General features: G+C 43.3%; 1 protein-coding gene across 1 annotated transcript in view; it reads left to right on the top strand.

The window, feature by feature from the left end:
• LOC147900623 (uncharacterized) overlaps nucleotides 1–19,379 on the top strand; it is a 29,677-nt gene extending 10,298 nt beyond the window's left edge. The window contains exons 4-6 of the mRNA XM_087375784.1: nucleotides 9,008–9,166; nucleotides 17,991–18,241; nucleotides 18,468–19,379. Of these exons, the coding sequence (XP_087231910.1) occupies nucleotides 9,008–9,166; nucleotides 17,991–18,241; nucleotides 18,468–18,791 (734 nt within the window). The 3' untranslated portion in view covers nucleotides 18,792–19,379. The remainder of the gene's footprint in view (nucleotides 1–9,007; nucleotides 9,167–17,990; nucleotides 18,242–18,467) is intronic.
• Nucleotides 19,380–20,464: the final 1,085 nt, after the last annotated feature.

The raw sequence follows: 20,464 nt of genomic DNA, 5'->3' as shown, positions 1-20,464 counted from the left end.
AGTCTAGACTCAATCTCAGGGAGGGTTACCGCATCTCTTCTGATGATGGTCTATCAGTGCCTTGTTTGGAACTTGATGTTCCTAGATAAGAGATCCTAAGAACTGGATGATCCTGTGATCAGAGCGGTTTTGTTGTGCACAAGTTTATACAGGATATTCGATAGTGGATCTTGTTTTAAGAGATTTCGGATTGTATGTTTCCGTAGTCTTTGGATCACATAGGATGTTATTCCTATGATGGTTGACTATATTCATGTTTAGAACAGTACAATTGATTGGATATAGCCAACTGAATTTTTACTGATTATCCTCATGTAGGGGCCTTTCGAGGATAGATCAAGGGGACCATATTTTTTGTCAGGATTTTACCCATTGATACTTTCATGAAGATTCTTCCATCATGAGTTATGAACTGATACCTAATTGTTCTGTGATGGAAAGTCTGTCATGTATTTCAACCCAAGAATTTGAATTACAAGGGTACTCCGTTGAGGGATTTTCTGAATACCAAGTAATTCAAGAATTAGGGTTGATAGGAATCCCAACCAAAACAATTGGCCTCGAGGGGTTCAATTGATGGGGTTGTTCGAACAATGATTCCTCGATCTCAACCTAACATTTTAAGTTCAAGGATACTTAATAGATAAGGTTGATAGAATCATTTACCTTTAGGTACGGATTTTACCATGCTTGTGTACGGATATGTCAACGGAATTAACTCTGTGGATGCAGGCGTTATTGGATTTCTCGAGGAGAATACTCGACGATACGTAACCTTGTTTAGATTGAGAGATTTACTTTCCTTGGGTTAGTTATCAAAGATTGTGGCTTTGGCCTTAGATTTTCTTTGATTTGAATCTCATGGAAAGTATAGCACACTCAAACTGATAGTCAGAGTATAGTTATTGGCATGGACTCATCTTCACAGAGAGTTTTCGGGCTTTCTGGTGAACTCAGGAGTGAGTTCTTAGAGGTAGGGGAGTATGTCATGTGCATGGTGTACCTAGGGTTGGATAGCAGGTTAACGTGGGTTACGGGATAGCATAGGGCTGGATGGCTATTTTTAGCCGAGTTTGCTATATATAGAGATTGATTCATATATAGTGCTCACTTTATATGGAGGGAGCTATTCATAGTATTGTGCTATCTATAGCGGGTTTCCTTCTATATAGAGGGAGGGCCAGTGCTATTGTGTAGATCAGTTGAGCGCTCCTCAACTGATGGATGGGGCTTAGACCCAGGCCGGGACTCTGGCCATCTACATGGCGGATCATAGGTGGTGTATCGAAGGTCCTCTGGACGGGCTCAGGTGGTATGGACTCCTGGGTTAGATACGGGCCTATGGATGAGTCGAGCTGTAGTCCACGTGCTCGAGGGTGGTCGGGAGGATCGAGGCACTTGCGCTATGATTGTGGTTGTATCGAGGACGAGATTCTAGGTCAGTGATAGGGTCAGATCCTGCGGGGTCGTGTCAACAAAGGAGCAGCAAACCGCGACACCAACAGAGCAACAGAAAGGTGCCGTTCGGGAGTTTTACCCCAACCCGCAAAATTGTAAAGCCCGAAACGCCAGATCTAGTTTCAAAATGCGTTTCGGGAACGCCGGAACTGCATTCCTTGGTAAGTGCCCATGTGGGAATGTTCCAGCCACATACCAAGTGTTCCCTACTACTCCTCTGTCCGGAATGGCGTTCCAGACATTCAGGATGTGGGAAGGCAGTTCCGTGGTGATTATGGCTCTCGGGCCAACTGCCTTGCTGAATGATCTGCATTTTTGGGGCTGTCATGCCATGCAAAAGCAATGATGCACCCCTGTGTTCAAAGCGGAGTGTTAAGGCATTCAAGTCCATGCTAAACTCCCCCAGGGACTCAACCAATCGCAGCACATGACAATGTCGATTGTCCTAGCAACATAGTCTGCTGATCATATGCTGTCCATTGGCAACTTCCACTCTCAGCCCACGGTCTATCTTTGTGGCAACCATTCCCACCTTCTGCAAGGTCTTCGTGTTGATGAAGCTATGCGTACTCACGCTGTCCACAAGCATAGGAACAGTCCTGCCTTTGATCTCACCCTTCAATCACAATGTTTTGGCACTCCTGGCACCCATCAATGCATCAAGCGAAAAGGGATAGCGTATTGGCTGAGCATTTCGATATTGCTCCTCATCCACAGGGGCATTCCCATCAGCATCTTTTTGTGCACGGAATGGCACAACATTACAATGCTCCACAAAGGAGACTTTAGGCATACAACGTGGAATACCCTTGCTAGGCTGAACCCTGTGTGTGCCACTGGTGTACTTTCCAAGCGAGTAACCTTTTGCAGCTCCAGCATCTTGAGTTTCTTTTGACTTGTGTGCCCATCTATCTCATTGTACCTCTAGGGAGTCAAATGCATCCATCACCTCTTCTTCATCAAATAGCTCAATAGTCATGCTGAGTTTGGCTGTGCCACTTTCTCATCTTGCAACACCTCCCTATGCTCGGGAGTCCATTTGTCACCACACTAAAAGCATAAATTGGCCCTCTTTCCGCTGTCCATGATGGTCCTGGTGTGCTGTTTATTTCTGATTTATCTGTTACAGCACTTGGGTTCTGTCTAGGGTTTGCACCCTGGTGCCTATAGGGCGTGGCATACGGCAAGAAGACCTTTGTATAAATGGATGCTCAAGTATGTGTGGGTGTGTGGATTTGTATGTGTGAGAGCATATGTTTATACTATGGTTTACACCCACTGTTGAGCGTTGATAAAGTGAGTGAGGATGTAATAGTAGCTAGTCATTGCTATGTGCAATGGAGTTTATGGTTTTCAACCTTAAGAGTGAGTATCATGAGATTGAAACTGCGCTATGTGTTGTAATTTCAAAGGATGAGTTTGAGCATGTTCCTGGATTCATCTAGATATATATAATCTCTTGATTGGCATCATAAGGTTGACAAGGAAGGACCAATCTTCAGCCACATAGTTTGCTGATCTCCTTTCCTTGTTTGCATTTGATGTATTGGAATTTGAAACTTTCATTCCATCTTCCTTTTTTTTCTCCAACTTTTTCATGCACTCATTGATGTGGTGTCGAGATTTCTTACAATAATGACACTTACTTCTTTTTAGGCTTTTCTTTGATAGCTGTGCAGGATCAATCGTAGACGGGTTGCCACCTTGCCTTTTGCCAACATGGCTTGATCCCCATCATGCTCATCTACAGACACATTCTTACTTGTTTGTTCTTCTTGCAATAATAATCCCACTAGCTCGTGGAACTGTACTAACTGTTGGAAAGGTCACCTCCCCATCTGTAAGCCCCCATATGAGGAGAGCATGGGGGAGGGAGACCTAGGGCAGTACCCAACAGGAAATGAGAGAAAGGGGCTGCCACATAGACAGCATCATGGCTGGCATGAGGGCAGCACATCTAGGACTGTTAAGGGCAGGACACAGGGCCAGGAAAGTACGGAGCAGAAGCAAGACAGTCTGGGACAGATTGCGGAGGATCTAGGACATGGAGGCGCACTGTTTGCAGAGGCGCAGACATGGCAGGGAGTGCAGGCTCAGATCTGCAGCAAGGAATGTGACTGTCAGTGGGCAGGTGGCAGGCCTTTTATAGGCTGCATATTTGCCTTGAATGGAGGGCCAAAAGCCCTGGAAGTTTGGGCCATAAAAGGCCTGACTTGTGAGCCCTTTAAGGGCGGTTTTTACAGACTGAGTCGGTTTTTACAGACTGGTCGGTTTTTTGGTGCAGGCCTTGGGGCCTATATAAAGAGGCCATTTAGCCTCATTTCAGTATCATCTGGAGCAGCAATTCCATCAGCAGAAAGAGCAGCAGCAGGGCTATCTTTGGGCCTACAGTCAGGAGGAGAAAGAAGTACTTTGTGCTGCAGACTTAGCTAACAGGAAGCTGCCCACCTAGACTGGTTTCCAGACAGCAAGGTGGAGAAGATCATTCTAGACGGAAAGTCTACTCACGCTCGAGGTGGAGCACGCGGACTCTAGTCTAGAGATAGCCAGCAGATAGGAGGAGGACTTTTGTGGTAAGATCAGAGGACCACACCATTGGTGGGACTCTGGATCTGTCTCTTTTGTATTGTGTCCATAGTTGTGGACGGAAATATATTATTTGGTGGTTTCTCTATCTGGTTTGGTTCATTGTCTATTGATGAGTCTGCACACCTATTGAATGCACATAAGTAAAGAAGTTTGTGATTCCACACCCACACCGCACACTGTGTGAGCTCCTGGGCATTATTTCCGCTGCGTGTACCCTCTGTTGGGTATTTTCTGACACTAACCCTCATGGACAGATATAGAGAAGTATGAAAAGACAAATAAGACTCTAACAAAGATTTCAGAGCAGTGGACACAAGCTGGTTTGTCAAGGTGTTGCCTCATCAATATTCCACAACTGTTCTCTAAGATCCTAGTCGAGTGATCTGACATTACTATCAAGCCTAGACAGGAGTGACAGCTCCAATAGAGGAACATTAGCAGCAATAGCAGAATAGGAGGCGGCCAGGTGGTCGAAACTCTAAGGAGCAGGTTTGAGCCTCCAAATGTGGCAGCTAGGCCAGAAAGCAGTAAACACTGAACTGGGAAATCTCCTTCAAAAGGTTGCCAGCAACAAGACTCAAAACAGTGGCGTCGAGATAGGAGAGCTTCAATATAGTAGGTGCCTATTGAAAACGAGCTCCAGAATGAAGTTGGCTGTACATAATAGAGCCGACCAGCAGCTTTCACGAGGACAAAACTTTTCTCTTACGCTTGGAATCGAGCAACAAGGTGCAGGGGAGGAGAAGGCAGCCTGCTTTGATACCAAATGTCAGAAATGGGGGAAGGATAGAGATTGGAGTGAGGAGGGATGAAGCAAAATGAGATGCGTATATTGCAAGAATGAAATACAACTCACACATTTAGGGTTATGTACCCTCAAAGCAAAATACCAACCCTAACTAGCCCTAGCTTACCCAAGGGACAAAAGCGCCCCTTGGGTGAGGTGTCCACACTAACCCACTACTAACATCGTGCAGCCACCAACAGGTCACACATTCACTCCTACAATTTTGTAGCTTATGGATCCACTTGATCAAGCTGGTATATGATATTTTGTTAAACACCTTGACAAATATCATTCACTCCGATATCACAAACCTATAGTACACCATGCTTGTTTTGTTGCCATTTGATATGTAGCTTGTGTGATGTCATTGATGTTTCTCAGCCAGTTATCATATCACGTGGTCAATGATGATCATCAAATACATGTATGGTTCCTTTGAGTCGTTTTCTTTGTGAATGGCACTATCCCATGTATGTCTAGGAAATAAGGAATTGTTGGATATTTTCTTATGTGTGACCATGTGTGGCCTTGTGTGTGGAGTGGCTGTGTTTTAGTGTGCTTGAAGGGCCAAGTGACCTTTTTGAGAGGATAAGTTAATGGGCATGACATCATAGGTGATGTCAAAGATTCAGCCCATGTGACTATGTGTACCTGGATTCTATCTACAATGTATGCACTTGATTCTTGTGGTGTATCCTTTGTCTCTCATGGCTATTCTCCTTCACCTGCCATAACCTAGTGTTTCATAATTGGTATCAGAACTACTCTGGGAGATATTAATCGATTGTTGACCAGATATGCTGCCAATTCTGAATCAGATCTGCCCATCACCATCCTGAAGGAATATCACCATAGATCTGCTGTTATATTTGTGGTCAACAATTTGAGATGTACTGCCACTCATTTCTGCTCAATCGATGGATGTGTTAGAGGCCTTGGGTGATGTTTAGGCAATAAAGCAAGGAGGTTCCTGATCGTTATAGCATGCTATTGCTTTGACAACGTTTTTTTTAACATCACCTATGAGGTCATGTCCATGTCCTTATCCTCTCTCAAAAGTCACTTGACCCTTCAAGCACTCCAAAACAGAACCACTCCACACACAAGTACACATACGGTCACACACAAGACGATATCTAACGGGAAGAGAGCATGGAGCTTCATTAAGTTGCTAAGCGAGATGGGAGGGAGGATCTTTGTACCGTTTGTGCCAGAAAACCCGAGGTAGGGATCACTTGAACCTCACACACAGTGGAATAGGATCAGCTCTATCCAAACGGTTAGCGATCTCACTGCTACATTCTCACTCAATAGCATAAGCATTAAATAGAGTAGGGAGAGAAAGAGAGAGCGAACTCAAACTTTATTCTTCCACAGGCTGTGAGCAAAACAAGCTCAAGGTGAGCACTGCCATCCAGCGAAGAGGCTGGGCACAAAACTCTGCTGAGAACAAGTGATCGCTCCTCTAGATAATGCGCTTCCTTTTGGACAGGATTCAGTACAAAGGGTGATGAGTGAGGGGCTATGGGGGGGGAGCATCAGGCCCCAAAATGGCTCCTAGGCTTGTATGGTAAAGAGTAGCTCCTAGGCCTTTTCATGAAGAAGTTACCTGGTTTTGGAGAGCCATTATGTTTTGTGGGCTTTTTTGTGGATTGTTTTGGTAGAGGCATGGAAAGATAGGTAAGGTGCTGGTGTAAGACAAGAGGTTTGAGTATTGAAGAAGGGTTGTTTAGGCATATCAGCTAAGAATTTATGCACATATAGTCATTGGTTGTGTCTCTTGTACTAAGAGGCCCCTTTGCCTTCACATTTTTCCTTATCCTGGATCTTGTTTAATGGTGACAGGTGTTCCTCATTTTGTCCAACTTGAGGGAGGTGGCTTTATCATTGTTGAGTGGAGATAACAAGTAGATATTGTGAATGCCAAATAGGCATGATTAGCATGCGTGTGTAGCTCGGGATAGAAGGTGCAAAGGTAGGGGACTCAGATGTAGTCTGCAATATTAGAACCACTGCATGAAGCCAGTCCTGATCATGGTGGTCATTTCTCCATCCTTGTGTAGATAACTAGAGCATGTGCAGCGTGCTGTCCTTAATTCCGGAATCACCTGTCCACAAACGTACCCTCTGTCCGGGCTGGCTCCACAGACCGCATCGTCTCTGGCTCCCTAGGCATAGCCACTTCCATGGGATCCGGCCAAACTGCTTGCTCCACATCCATCTGTTTGGCTATCTGCCCAAGAGCCTTGATTTCTTCCATTACCACTGCCTATGCAGTGTCCTCCACACGCTGTACCACTGGCGTGGATTCTTCTGGAGCAACTGTGCTAGAGGCACCAGCAACAGGCAACTGACTCTCCAATGGCACAGACGACCCGTCACCCTTGGGCATTGTTTGACTGTGCAGCCTCTCCCTTCTCCCTTTGGGAACAGCACCGAAAACAGCTTTCCCAAACGGGTGTGCATAGAAGTGATGAATCCACCTCTTTTCCTCGAGGTACTTCATTGTGCTCTTTGGATGCATGTCAGTTAGCATAACGAAGTTCCTTGAAAGCCAATTATGTGTGCTTGCTATTGTGTAGAGCATGTATTGGAGTCTCCTGAAAGAGCTGTACTCTATGGTGACTCCACTTTGTCCAACGGTGAGTTGAGGTATGACTTCTTCTTGCTTTCTCTAGATGAAGAGCCCTTCTGAACATCAGTTTTGTCATTCCTCTTCTTGTTGTTTAGCTTGCCGTTGCTAGGCTAGCCCTTGCTTTTGTCCTATGGAACAAAGGATTGTCACCGGATTTTCGAACTTCCTCTCTTGAGCTTCTTCCTGCAGGATTTGAGGCACGAGCTCCTTGAATGTGGCCAGTGCCGACCTTTGCCCTACAATCATTGTTGTCACAAAATCTTATTACTCTTGGGGAGCATGCTAGGCAAAGGTCTGGCTATCTGAGCCGATTCCGTTTGGTGACCAGCTGCTGGCGGTTGATCCCTCACTACCTTCATGTTAGTGATGTGATCTGTCACTACCTTCATTTTGGTGATGCGTCCTCCCTACCATGTTGTAGAGTTCCGTCTTTAGGTAGAGGACTCTAGTCGATTGTTTATCTCGTAGACTGGTTCCTGATCGAGCTGCCATGTCCCCCAACTGAATATGAGTGAGCACCGAGTCTGCAGTGATGCCACAGATTATGACCAGGGCCTCTACATCATGCAGCACCCAATCTCTGACTGCATCAGGATCTCCTGGTGTTACCACTGCCCGGACAACATTCTTGATATCCTTAGGCCTTAGCTTCACTCCTATCATAATCTCCCACTAAGACAACCGCAAGGTGGCTCCGGAACTTCATCTTCCAAAGAGGGTAATTTTTGGTATCTTGAGCGTACCCGATTCCCTAAGCTTGGGTAGTCTACTGATCATTACTAGGATGTGAAGGGCTGAGGAGTACACATGTCTGAATCTTGACCACCCTCCTCCCAATGGTATTTGCTCTTTAGACTTTCCTTAATGTGCATGCAAAAGAATGTAGAGAGAAAGACACACTTAGATCCTTGAACAGAGTGCAACAGTAGAGTAGAATTAGTAGATCATATATTAAAGATTGCTTCAAACAAATGGACAAAAACTGATAAAAAAGGGTGTGCTCAGTGTGCCGCCGTCTAGCAGATAAGGTACTGCCTAGATGTGGATATCACTTTGCAAGGATCTCTAGATGTCTCAACAATGTGGTGGCCATATTTGAAGACAAATTTTCCAAAGATAGAACATCATCACAAGAATTGTGTTATTGTTTTAAATACTGATTATAGAAGCAGTTTTGCTTGATGTAAATTCTTCTCAATTTAATAGGTGGTAGCATCTGTTGTGTTTGCTATGGCTTATAGGATAGCTGCTCGATTGGAAGACTCTGCTTTCAATGTGCTGTAGTCTCTTTGTATGTCAACCATCTTAAGAGGATATGCTGGTGGCATCCACAAACTTTTAAGGATTCAGGATGGCATCAGAAAGATTAGTCAAGAATGATGAGGTCATAAGCACCATCTCAAATTCGAACAGTCGCAGCATACTTTGTATCCCTTTGTTCATTCATGTTCTTTAGTTTTTACACCATCACTAAGAATATTTATCTTGGTTCTTGGCTACTTGCAATTGACCAAGCTTCTGTCTATCTTCATATGCAGCTGTAAATTATGTGGCAGTTTCAGAGGCTTTTGAGGTCTCTACTTCTACATTAGCAGCAGGATTGGCTGCAGATAACCTTATCTGTGCAATTTATTTTACCACCATTTTTGCTCTTGCTTCAAGAATCCCAAAAGACACAGAATCTGCTGAAAACAAAGGTATTCAAAATTCAAAACTTATTTTCCTGGTAAAATTACTGTTTGGTGTAACAATTTCCGCTCTTGAAGTTTTGTTAAAACATTTCTTGTCCTCCTCTTTACCATGATGTCTTTGTGCAATTGCTTGTTCTTTTTTGCTGTATTTTCGATGTTTCTAATTGCTCTTTATCTTTATAAAAGGCCTGTTTAATGCATATTTGTGTTGCTTGTCCCTAACAAGAGTCGGGTTTAGATGTGCCTGTTGTTGCTGTGAATACAATAAATGGGGAATGTTTATTTCTTGAAGGAGGTTTTTTGACGCAAATTTGTAATGTGTTGAAAAGACTCATTATCAACTAGGTGGATAGAGTGAGTGAGAACTGGGCCTTGGAATCCAGGGTTGGTTGGCTGTCTTTGTTATCTAGAATTGCACAGAGAGAGCTGTACGCTACCATAAGTGTGGTCTAGTGAGTGGTGAAAGTCATAGTGGGATTCGAAGGGGTTAGTGTGGGAGTGGTCTGGATGGATCTGGGCATTGTCAGATTGAAGGATAGGTGAATTGTGAGATTGGAGATTTGACCCATGATGCAGTCTCCTACACCGTGGCCACCGCCTTGTGGGCTACATGTATATTTGATATGGTCATCTTTGTAGACCGTTATACACAATCATCTCATGAGAATTGTAGATGTCCAACAAGTATCTCCTGTACAATGACTATAGGCCCACTGTGTATATCCTTGGTAGCATTTGAACTCCCCTATTGTAGTGTCTATATGAAAGCAAGATGACATCCCCTTGAAAGCCTAGGATCTTTGCCTATGCATCGCTCATCCTGGCATTGAACTCTTGAGTAGCCGCACGTCCTACTACTCTACATATCTCTAGATGTCCTCTTAAAGTGACGAAATAGGCAATATTTGTCCCTATTTTGTGGACCTCCTAGCATAGCCAAATCTCTATGGGGGACTAGCATGGTGCGATGTATACGTCCCTTGTCGAGGTCTCTTGAAGCGGATCCTTAGTTATCATTCATGGTCATCCTTGCCTACAACGATGACGAGAGAGAGCGAAGAGAGAGAGAAAGAAAGAAAGAAAGAAATTTTATATTAGTCTTCGGAAGATCGATGGGTCTATGAGACTGAAAGAAAACCTGGTACAAATCATAGTAAGGGTGGAGCTACTGAAACGAGCATCATCACCCGTGCTGAATCCTAAGTGTGATCATACATAATCAAATACATCTGGATGTAACAATGAAAAGAAAAGGACTGGAGCGGAGTGGAATTCTCCGTATGTCATGTTGTCCTGGCTGGTGCATAGCCGGTGATGGGACGTTGGCGCCCATCAAGGGGTGCCGTGCATCTCGGTCTCCTGGACGAGGTTCAACGCAAGACCAGAGCCATCATGACTCCCGTGGGACGTATCCCGGGTCTAAACAATGACGGGAGGTCCCCCAAAGTGATCTGTGTGTCCCCTCGATGTCTCGTGTGTCGTGCTGCGGTCGTCGGGTCGGGGTCTCTGTCATGTCTATGGCTAGAGACTGGACGATCAATGTCACTCGATGGGAAGAACTCTATGACCCTGCTCTGAGAGGTGTCTGATGATGTGGCCAAGCCCCATCGCCTGAGTAAGTACTCTATGTGTTGGACCCCCTCGTGAATGAAGGCCGTGAGGCATCTCTGATCTGGGTAGGCGAGGAATTTGGAAAGGAGCACGGAGCTGTCTCTGAAGAGGCAGTGGTAGTGACCTCGGATCTCGTAGTACACTGGGCACCTGAAAATAAAATGCTCCTCCGACTTGACCTCCTGACAATTGCACAATATGCATAAGCGATGCTCCCTAGGAATCCACTCTGCTCTGCCACTCTCTATGCGGAAGCGGTGTGATGATACCCGAAACTATCCGATGGAGATCCGTAGTGAGTGAGGCATATGAAGCTCAGTGTACCCCGGTGGTGTGATGAATCCCTCCTCCGAAATACGAAGACAGTAATCTCTGTAGAAACTCAGCTTCATTGGAAGCTCCCTCGGCTCCAACTAGGTCCTAAAGGTGTGTAGCTGCAGGAGATCCTCTCGAATGACTTGGTTGGTGTGTGGCCCGATCAGGATGGTAGGTGGGAGTACTGGAGGGACATCTAAATTGTACTGAAAAGGAAGTATCCTATTGATGTGGAACCCTAGTCTCACAAACCATCTGTGAGTCCGTGCATACCAACATCACTCGTCTCCCTCTACTGCTAACCTCATGGAGGAATCGAGAGCCAACCATGGCAACCTCCGTCTCCTTGATGTGCAGTCCCAACGACGAGAGAGAGCGAAGAGAGAGAGAGAGAGAGAGAAGAAGAAGAAGAAGAAGAAGAATATATTATCGTCCTCTGAAGACCAAAAAATCGGCCTATGGGACTGAGCAATACAAAATCCTCGTACACAAAGACTCCTCCCTTGGAGGGGAGGGTATTAAGAGAAACTACCTTTATGTCTTAGGTGAGTTCCTGTGCTTGAAAAGCTTATAGACAAATGTTCCTAAAGCTGGGGGTGACCCGCTATGTAGCATATCAGCCAGTCTGTTATGTCCCTCGAGAAGAGAGCTAAATGCTTTCCGGATGTGAGTATAGTTAGGGCATATCATTACCATGTGTTCTTCAGTTTCTGCCATTCCCTGGTCACATAATTGGCATATTCTGCTCTCTTTTGGCATATCTTTCCATCCTCCTATTTCAATCTGCAGCTGGTGTGATCGGATGCGAAGTGGGGCCAAAGCTCTTCGCTTATGTATTGCCATAGGTGTGCAAATGTACTTTTGCGTGGCTGTTTCTCTTCCTGTATAAGTAGCCCAATATTCGGGGTTGATAAATGTACGGTAGTACTCAAACTTATCTCTGTTTTCAGCTGTTTGCCATTTCTTGTGTAGTGCATTCAGCAGGTCATGATGAAAGGCATCCTCATCTACCTCCTCTGGAGAGTAGTCCAAGTACCTCTCTACCTCCCATTTTTTGAACCATTTTTTTAAATCTAGTGCCCATCCAGATGCCAAAATCTTACCCTTATTCGTCTTTTGGGACTTTTGACTTTCTATCCATGCCCTCTTTGGCAGCCTTTCATTATTCATGCGCTTGACCTTTGTGATGTATCTGAGTACTTTCTTCAAGGCATGCAACTCTATGGGTATGCATCCTGTCTCTAGGAGTAGGAGAGAGTAGGGTGTGGTAGCCTTGATGCCCAGGTGTCTTCTAATGAAAGATTTCTGCATTTTTTCTACATCATTCCATTTTGATGATGGTATACTCCCCCCCCACACCTCTACCCCATAGAGCACTGTTTGTACCACATAGAGAGAGAGAGAGAGAGAGAGAGAGAGAGAGAGAGATGTATTAACGTCTTCTGGAGGCCTCGTGGACCTATGAGACAAAGTACAATCACAAAAAGTAACCCATACAAGTCACTGTGGGCCTGAAGCAAAGGGCTCGTTAAGGCCCTTTGTAGCGTACTAAATACTGAGCTAAAACAAATGCAACAAAAAAATAGTATCTAGACTCAAGGTTAATACATAACTCGGTGCCAGGGGTGGCTCTACTATGAGCTGCAAAAATATCTCGTATATATGTCTATCCGGTTGTCTCTCTCGATGATGAGTGGCGTGGTCTCCACGATCTCTGTATCCGGTGGGCCATGTCAATAGTGACCCCTCTGGCCAGGCGATCCCCTCCGAATATGGTTGTGATGGGCTAGACCATCGTGCATGCCCTTGTCTGTCTCTGCATCTCTAACTACATCTCTGATTGCGAGGCCATGATCATGAAGTTAAGAGAAGAAATGATGCACGCCATGAAACAAAAGCTTCACATGTCTCAGCCGCCATCTTTGACTTATCCAAGGCGAGAAAATGTATGCATCCACATTGCATGGCCAATTATACAGCAAATGAATGTCCCGTTCTAAGAGCCAGGATAAATGCACAGCCAATCCACGGCCAAGGTTGTGGTGTCACATTTACGCAGTTGGCGGGCATGACGAAATTAGTTGTATCTTCAACATGCGCAACAACCTGTCCCGACCTCAATAATACCAACCATTATCCATCCCAGTGTACAGGTAACCAACACTTGCACAAGCCCCACCAGCTCCGAGGCTAAAGCTTGTTCTCCTCTGAACCCAAGTCCTGCGATTATTGAGAAAATCCAAATCCGCAACAATAACTAAGAGCGCCAAATCTAACTCGTTTGCTAGTTCTAATATAACAAATTCAAGTCGAGGAAGTTCATTCATAATTTGATTATAAGGTTGAGTACCCAATGTACTATGTGGAAGGAGCATAAGGTTTGATCCCTGTCTATGCGAATCAAGTTCAGCCAAGCACATATTGAGTACTAATCAGCATAGCCAATGCCACAATCTCTGCAGAGTGGTTTGTATGGATTGTCTAATGAAAGCCAAGGTCCCACATTAAAATGAGGCTAAATCTGACCTTCCAATCAGCATTATTGGGATAGACCATCAAAGTCTACTGTCTAGGACCCAGTGCATGTAATTACACGCCAACAAAAAGAGACAACCAAAACCAAGCACATCAACATCAGGTCCAGATCCTAAAGTAAAAGATCCATATCCTAATGCAGAAGTGAAGAAGGCTCGATTTCAAACACTTTAACAATGGGTGAAAAAAGGACAAGCTCAATTCGTGGCTGCGAAGCAAGCACAAGATCCAATCTTTAACTTGGCCCCTCCAAGTATGGACATTGTAATCGAGCCTTTGTTCGAGCAACAAGATCCACAACATAATGTTCCCCCATGCCATCTAGAAGATGGTGCACTCTCTAGCATTCGAAGTTGCCCTCTATCCATTTCCATTGAAAACCTCTTACGAAATTGTTACAATCTCTGGAAGAGTTTGAAAGGATTGATTGAATTAGCATGCTAAATCCTATGAAAAACATAGAAGATATCCGTGTGCGGATGGATGAAAGAGATGACATACGGATGAAAGAGATGACATACGCAACATCACTGTGTCTTTGATCCATAAATCATATGTGAGATCCAAGCCATTGTGAATGGTGGAGCAGGTGTGATAGTCCTATCCAAGCATCTCTATGATGAATCCAATGCAAAAAGCTTATTTCAACATACGCCTTGCAGAGGATTCATGTGCAAAGCCCTTGGGCATAGTAGATGGAGTATCCTCAAAGTAGCAGGATTCCGCTTTACCTTTCAATTCACAATCTTGGATCATCAGTCCTCCATGATTGGGAAACTGATAGATTGACAATACAAAATCGTGACACGGCAGTAAGAGTCAATGTGAGGACAGGAGCAATAAAACCCATTGTGCTTAGACCGTTGGATGAATCCTCTTCAACCACATTATCAAGCAAATCAGTCCTCTCACAACAACATGTCTTAGCTGGAGATACACAAAGCAATATCAACAATTGGATCCAAGAATTGGCGACCATTGGCAACTGGCATACACTAGATCCAATCTTCTCACAAATTGATGCTAAGATCATGTAAGTAAAGCCTCCACTCATACATCAAGAGGCAATAGATCCAGAAGTGCCATTCTGTATGGTTGACCTTCAATGAAATAGTGATCTTGAAGAAGTTATCAATGACAATAATGACTCGGATTTTTTCTAAGACCTTGAAATAGAGGCTTAGAAGACCATGTCTTTAACAATGATTTAGCCATTCTTTATGTCCCAATGACTGTCGAACTTTCTAAAGTTGAAACTCCAAAGCTAAATAATAGCAGAAGATCTCGCAATAAATTCGAAGCAAGACATCACCGCAAAGCCAAGGTTGACCACTTCAATGAGTTTGAACGAGTCCAATCTAGGATCGTAGAGTTGTATCTCACCAACTTAGCTCTCTCAAAATCTGAGCCACCTCCTCTTGAATGGTCCTCTGATTGACTTGAAGGAGTATGCAGTAGAGATGAACCATTACTTGGGAATACTTTGCCCCACTGTTCCGAACGTAAAATGTTTCGAAAGTTTAAGCCATATGGAGCTTGATAATGAGACTTAAGAAAAAGATAGTCTACAAGATGCTTAAAAACTGATTAATGATACTACGTCACTCAGTGACCATAGCACATGTACAGCTAGTTCAACATCCTCAGAGGTCGATCTTTGTTACTTCAAGAACTACACGAGTGGTAGTGTCGCCATAGCAATGTCAAGACCAGTACGAGAATCTGAAGTGCAAGAAACTGATAACATTGGAGAGACTCCAATTTATGAGGGACCGGTCAAAACTAAAACAATAAACCTCGCTCTTGAAGGGAAGGAAGAGAAATTGGTATTCATTGGGAAACAGCTCACACAAGAAGATGAAACAAAGATAAAAGAACTCTTAATAGAATAGCGAGACTGCCTAGCATGGTCATACAAGGAAATGAAGAGAATTTCATCAGAAGTGGCAGTACACACGATAGTATTAGGGAAGGTATCCACCCTAAGGTATGTTGACGATATAGAACAAATCCAAAATATGGCACTATGGTCTATGACGAGCTGAAAAAACTCTTAGATGCAGGATTCATCTATGAGATAGAGCACACTGATTGGGTGTCATCTATCATCATTGTGCCTAAACATAACAAGAAGCTAAGGGTATGTATTAACTTAACTAATGTGAATTCCACCACAATCAGGGATCACTATCCCCTACTCTAACAGAAACAATGTTGAAAAAGGTGGTTGGATCAAAGATATGTAGCCTCTTAGGTAGCATTAGTGGCTATAACATAGTACAAATTGCTCCTGACGACCAATCCAAAACAGCATTTGCTATAGAATGGGGCATATTTGACTGGTAGAGTCATACCCTTAGGCCTATGCCCCGGCCACATTCCAGAGTTCACTGCCTTCAAGTCTTTTTTGAATAAGTTCCTACAAGTATTGGATGATTTGTGCATTCACTCTAACAAACAAGACCTTATAAAGTGTCTTGAAGCATTTCTAATCTAATCAGGTCATGCACTGCTCCCATCTCCAGTAGGTGTCAGTTATATCCTATGACTTGTGCATTCTCTTAGTGTCTCACTATACCGAGCTTTGTTAGGTCATCTCTAGCACTCTAAGAGGGTTGCCTCCGAAGTCAACTTGTCTACTCCCTATTCGTGCATTGAAGTCACCTACTAGGGAGATCTTCCCTTGCCTAGTGAATCGTGTAATGTCACCATATATCGTCTCATAGTGGCTGTGCCCCTCTGTGGTGACGTCATGGGCATATTATTATGTATCTAAAGGAAAGTAGCATACTGCAATGAAAATGGCCCTTGCATCTTGTCGCTACAACTGGATCGACATGTGTCTTGCATGTTCCTCTCTACGCATCACAGATATGATTGGGCGTAGATGTGATTTGAAGAGGACAACTACACCCTCAGAACCTCGGACTCCAGTGTCTCTCCTTAGTGTCTTCCTGCAAGTTGATTCCCATGTGTATCTTGTTATTATAGGCAGCCCTCTCTCGCGTGTCTCTATCAGTGCTATGTCTCTAAAAAGCCTCGTGGATTTGACCAAAGAGTGTCATTACAGCTCCATACAGCTATCTTTACTCTGCTCTGTGTTACAATCATATAAGTCACACCCCTTTTTGTGCCTCCTGCAACATGAATTTGAAGAAGTAACTAGTGTGGAACAGGGATAGATGCTCTCAATCATCCATCCTATCATCTTACTTAGGAGGTTCAGAGATGAATTTGTCCTAGACGTTCCAAACTTTAGAGAATTTATGTACAAAAGATCCAAATTTTTTTGGCAGAGGGATTCATCCTCAAGTTTTGTGAACGTAATTGTATAGCTAGTGGAAACTATTGTAATTTCTTTTATCTTAGCCATGCTCAATCTTCTTCAGGGTTTGGGTTGATATCTATTATAAACAACAGCCACCTAAGTATGCCTATAGTTTGTTCACAAGTTTGTTTTCTATTGATTAAGCTTTTTGGTATCCTAGTTGTCTATGCTCATATTTTAGTGCAATATCTGCTCTGTCCGAATCATCCCTTAATGTTATTGTTATGCTTCTTTACGTATTTGTTGGTTAGATTGATCTAGATGTCTTCCTTGGTTTTTTCGGCTTGATATCTTAATGATACAAGAAGCTTGTTCAGACATCGTACATGGAGGATCTATTTTGACAATATCCGCTAAGTCCGCTATGCTCATATCTTAGTGCAATATCCGCTAAGTCCACTATGTCCGAATCATCCCTTAATGTTATTGTTATGCTTCTTTACATATTTATTGGTTAGATTGATCTTGATGTCTTCCTTGGTTTTGTCGGCTTGATATTTTAGTGATACAAGATAGCTTGTTCAGACGTCATACGTGGAGGATTTATTTTGACAACCATGTGTCCCAACCTCTATTGGACAGTGTTATACGGATGGTTTAGAGATTACAATGAGAATTATAAATTTGTGATATATGAAATACATGTCCAGACTCGAATGGTCGAATTTATTTTTCCTTGAGTTCTTGTTTTTCTATAATCGAAGTCTCCTTAGTCTACCCTGTTATGTTTTTAGTTTCGTTAATGCCGGAACATTTCCATTCTTGGACGTTTTTATCTCCGGCATTCCAAAACATTTGATGCAAATTTAGAGTGCAGCAGCTCATTGTGTATTGAATATTCACCACTAAGTCTTCATAAGATTGAGGTAATTGAGCTTGAATGTTCTGACAATCAGCACAGTAATATGATTTTCACAGTTGTCAGAGCATTCATGTTTGCATCATTATGGTATGTTTCTTACTGTACACCTTGTCTTTCAATGTATCCTGTCAATAACATGCACATGCAAGACCTAATACTGTGACTATTACTTTATGAAGTTGATGTAGTGAATGAGGTATTCCCACAAAGTCAAGGTGGACCACGGGCGTATCTTCTGGAAAGTTCGAGTGCTTTGGCCTTGTCTGCTTGTATATGTACAGCAGGGGTCTATCTTGCCCAGTCTCTAGGGATTAGAGGTGGAAACATTCCCTGCATAACTGTATTAGTGGTACTTCTTGCAACCGTTTTTCCATCATGGGTGGGTTCTCTTGCACCTGCTGGAGAAACCCTTGCGATCATGTTGGTGCAGGTACTTCTCTTCTCCTTCTACAAGTAGATCTTGTACAATTTCTTTCAGAAAACTGCAGGTGATACATTGTTGGGCAGGAGTGAAGGATTATCCACATCTCTCTACTTGGTTTGAGAGGACGAAATGAAACTGGGTTTAAATAGTTTCATAATCAGGTCGTGCTAGTTAAGTGTTCTTTTCAAAATGCCATTTTATATTCTTACAAGTTACAGGTTTGCAACTGCAGATATTCTTTGCAGTCGTGGGCGCGAGCGCAAGCATTTCGAGTGTTTTCCGGACTGCACCTTATCTTTTCCTATTTTCTCTGGTTCAGATTGCTATTCATCTTGCACTGATATTAAGCGTTGGCAGCTTTCTTGGATTCGATCAAAAGCAATTGTTGCTTGCATCCAATGCAAATGTGGGGGGTCCAACCACTGCGGCTAGCCTGGCTACTGCCAAGGGCTGGAAAGCATTGATTGTGCCAGGGATTCTTGTTGGTATATTTGGTGTTGCAATTGCAACATTCATATCCATTTTTTTGGGAATCACTGTTTTGAAATATCTGTAAATATGCTACTAGACCCCTCAAACTGTCCAATTATTTCTGAATTATGTCTGAAACACAAAATAGTTGGACTCAAAGCAATCAGAGGTTCTTGATTATTATCTTGTATATCTAATATGCAAGCATTAAGGACAGATCATTCTCAAAACAGAAGGGAAATGATAAATATGTAAATTCAAATATACTGGAGGGAGTGCAAAGCAACTCAACCCAAAAAGTGGTAATGAGATTCAGAAGGGTACAACAGATGAGGTTTCTCTTTTGGGGGATTCGCAAAGATTTTAAACTACTGCTTAAGTTTTTGTTTTTTACAATAAGGACCCAACGACGAGCCAACCTACCAGACCAAGGATGCTGTCTAAAGCTGTGTAATGGATTTGTCCAGGTGGATCGGACTGATACAAAGTAATGGCTCCTGCCCTTCTAATAAGGGAGATGTGAACCGTTGCAAATGTGGTGGGTAATACCCACAGAAAATGTCAGTAGGGAGTCTTGTATATAAGGTTCCAGGGTCCTACAAGTTAGGGTCGTTCTTGCATAGGCAAGTCATGCGCTTGGATGCAGCCAAGAGCTATCTGTATTCAAAGTTAATTTGGGCAAAATAATTGCAACCTTTTCTTCTCTCTTTTTGTTTTGCGGTGAGTGGTTCATTTCCTCTTGCTCCCCTATGCTACACATTTGCTCCTAATGATCGCTTGAGAATTTCTTGAGAATGGCTATTACAATCTTGCAAGGCACACGTGAGGAAGAGTATTTGATGTACTTCCTGACTGCTTTCACCAACGAGAGCCAGCAAATGGTGTGAATGTTATCTTGATGGAGATGGAGTGAAGGCTGCATTCCTAGGGAGGTTCCAGTACAAATTTAGCAAGGAGGATGTATTATTGAAACTCAAAGAAAAATCAGTGTACGGCTTCGTAGAACAAATAAGGGTGTTGACCACCAATGGTCACACAGTGACTAAGGTAGGTATCACAACATATGCAACCATTTGGGCCACAGGACCAAAGACTACGGTTCTCAATAAGCACAAACGAACAACAGACGTCCACCAAGTGGAGAAAGAGATGGAGAAAGCCTATCAAGGCAAAAGAATGAAGAGAAACAACATAGTATGCTACTTTTGCAGAAAACAAGGGCACCAAAAGAGTGAATGTTGGCCATGGAAGAAGTAACTCGACATGTTACAAAAGGCATGCAACCAAGAGAGGCACACATCCCAAGCAGGTAGGTGTTATCGGAGGTGGATGTGATGGTGGCCATAAGATCACAAAGACTAAAGAAGCCAAGAGCAATAATTCTTCTAGAAGGAAGAAAAGAAGATCGCTAAAAAGAAAATGGTGTTAACAAAGATGGATTTGATGGTGGTCACATGATCACAAGGACAAGCTTAGACGAAGCCGAAGAAGCCAAGAGAAAGTAGAACCACTCATCGAAGTGGGAGAATCATTGAGTCAACAAGTACAGAAGAATTGATAGATGGAGCATAGTAGTTGAACAAAGGAGGGCAATGAACTCGAGAATGAAGACAAAGACAAAAAACGAGTAGAGTAGATGCAAATCAACTCAGCTAGGAGAAGTTTTGAGAACGGAATGGGATGATCTTGATCAGGGTCAACTGATGGAAATTACTCCCCACTACTTAAAATCCTTTCAAAATCTAGTGTCGACCAATG

The sequence above is a fragment of the Dipteris shenzhenensis genome, chromosome 6, assembly GCF_047967505.1.
Source record: "Dipteris shenzhenensis isolate YYH24624 ecotype China chromosome 6, Dip_SZ_1.0, whole genome shotgun sequence".
Taxonomy (NCBI): Eukaryota; Viridiplantae; Streptophyta; class Polypodiopsida; order Gleicheniales; family Dipteridaceae; genus Dipteris; species Dipteris shenzhenensis.
This window is presented reverse-complemented; position numbering and strand designations above follow the sequence as displayed.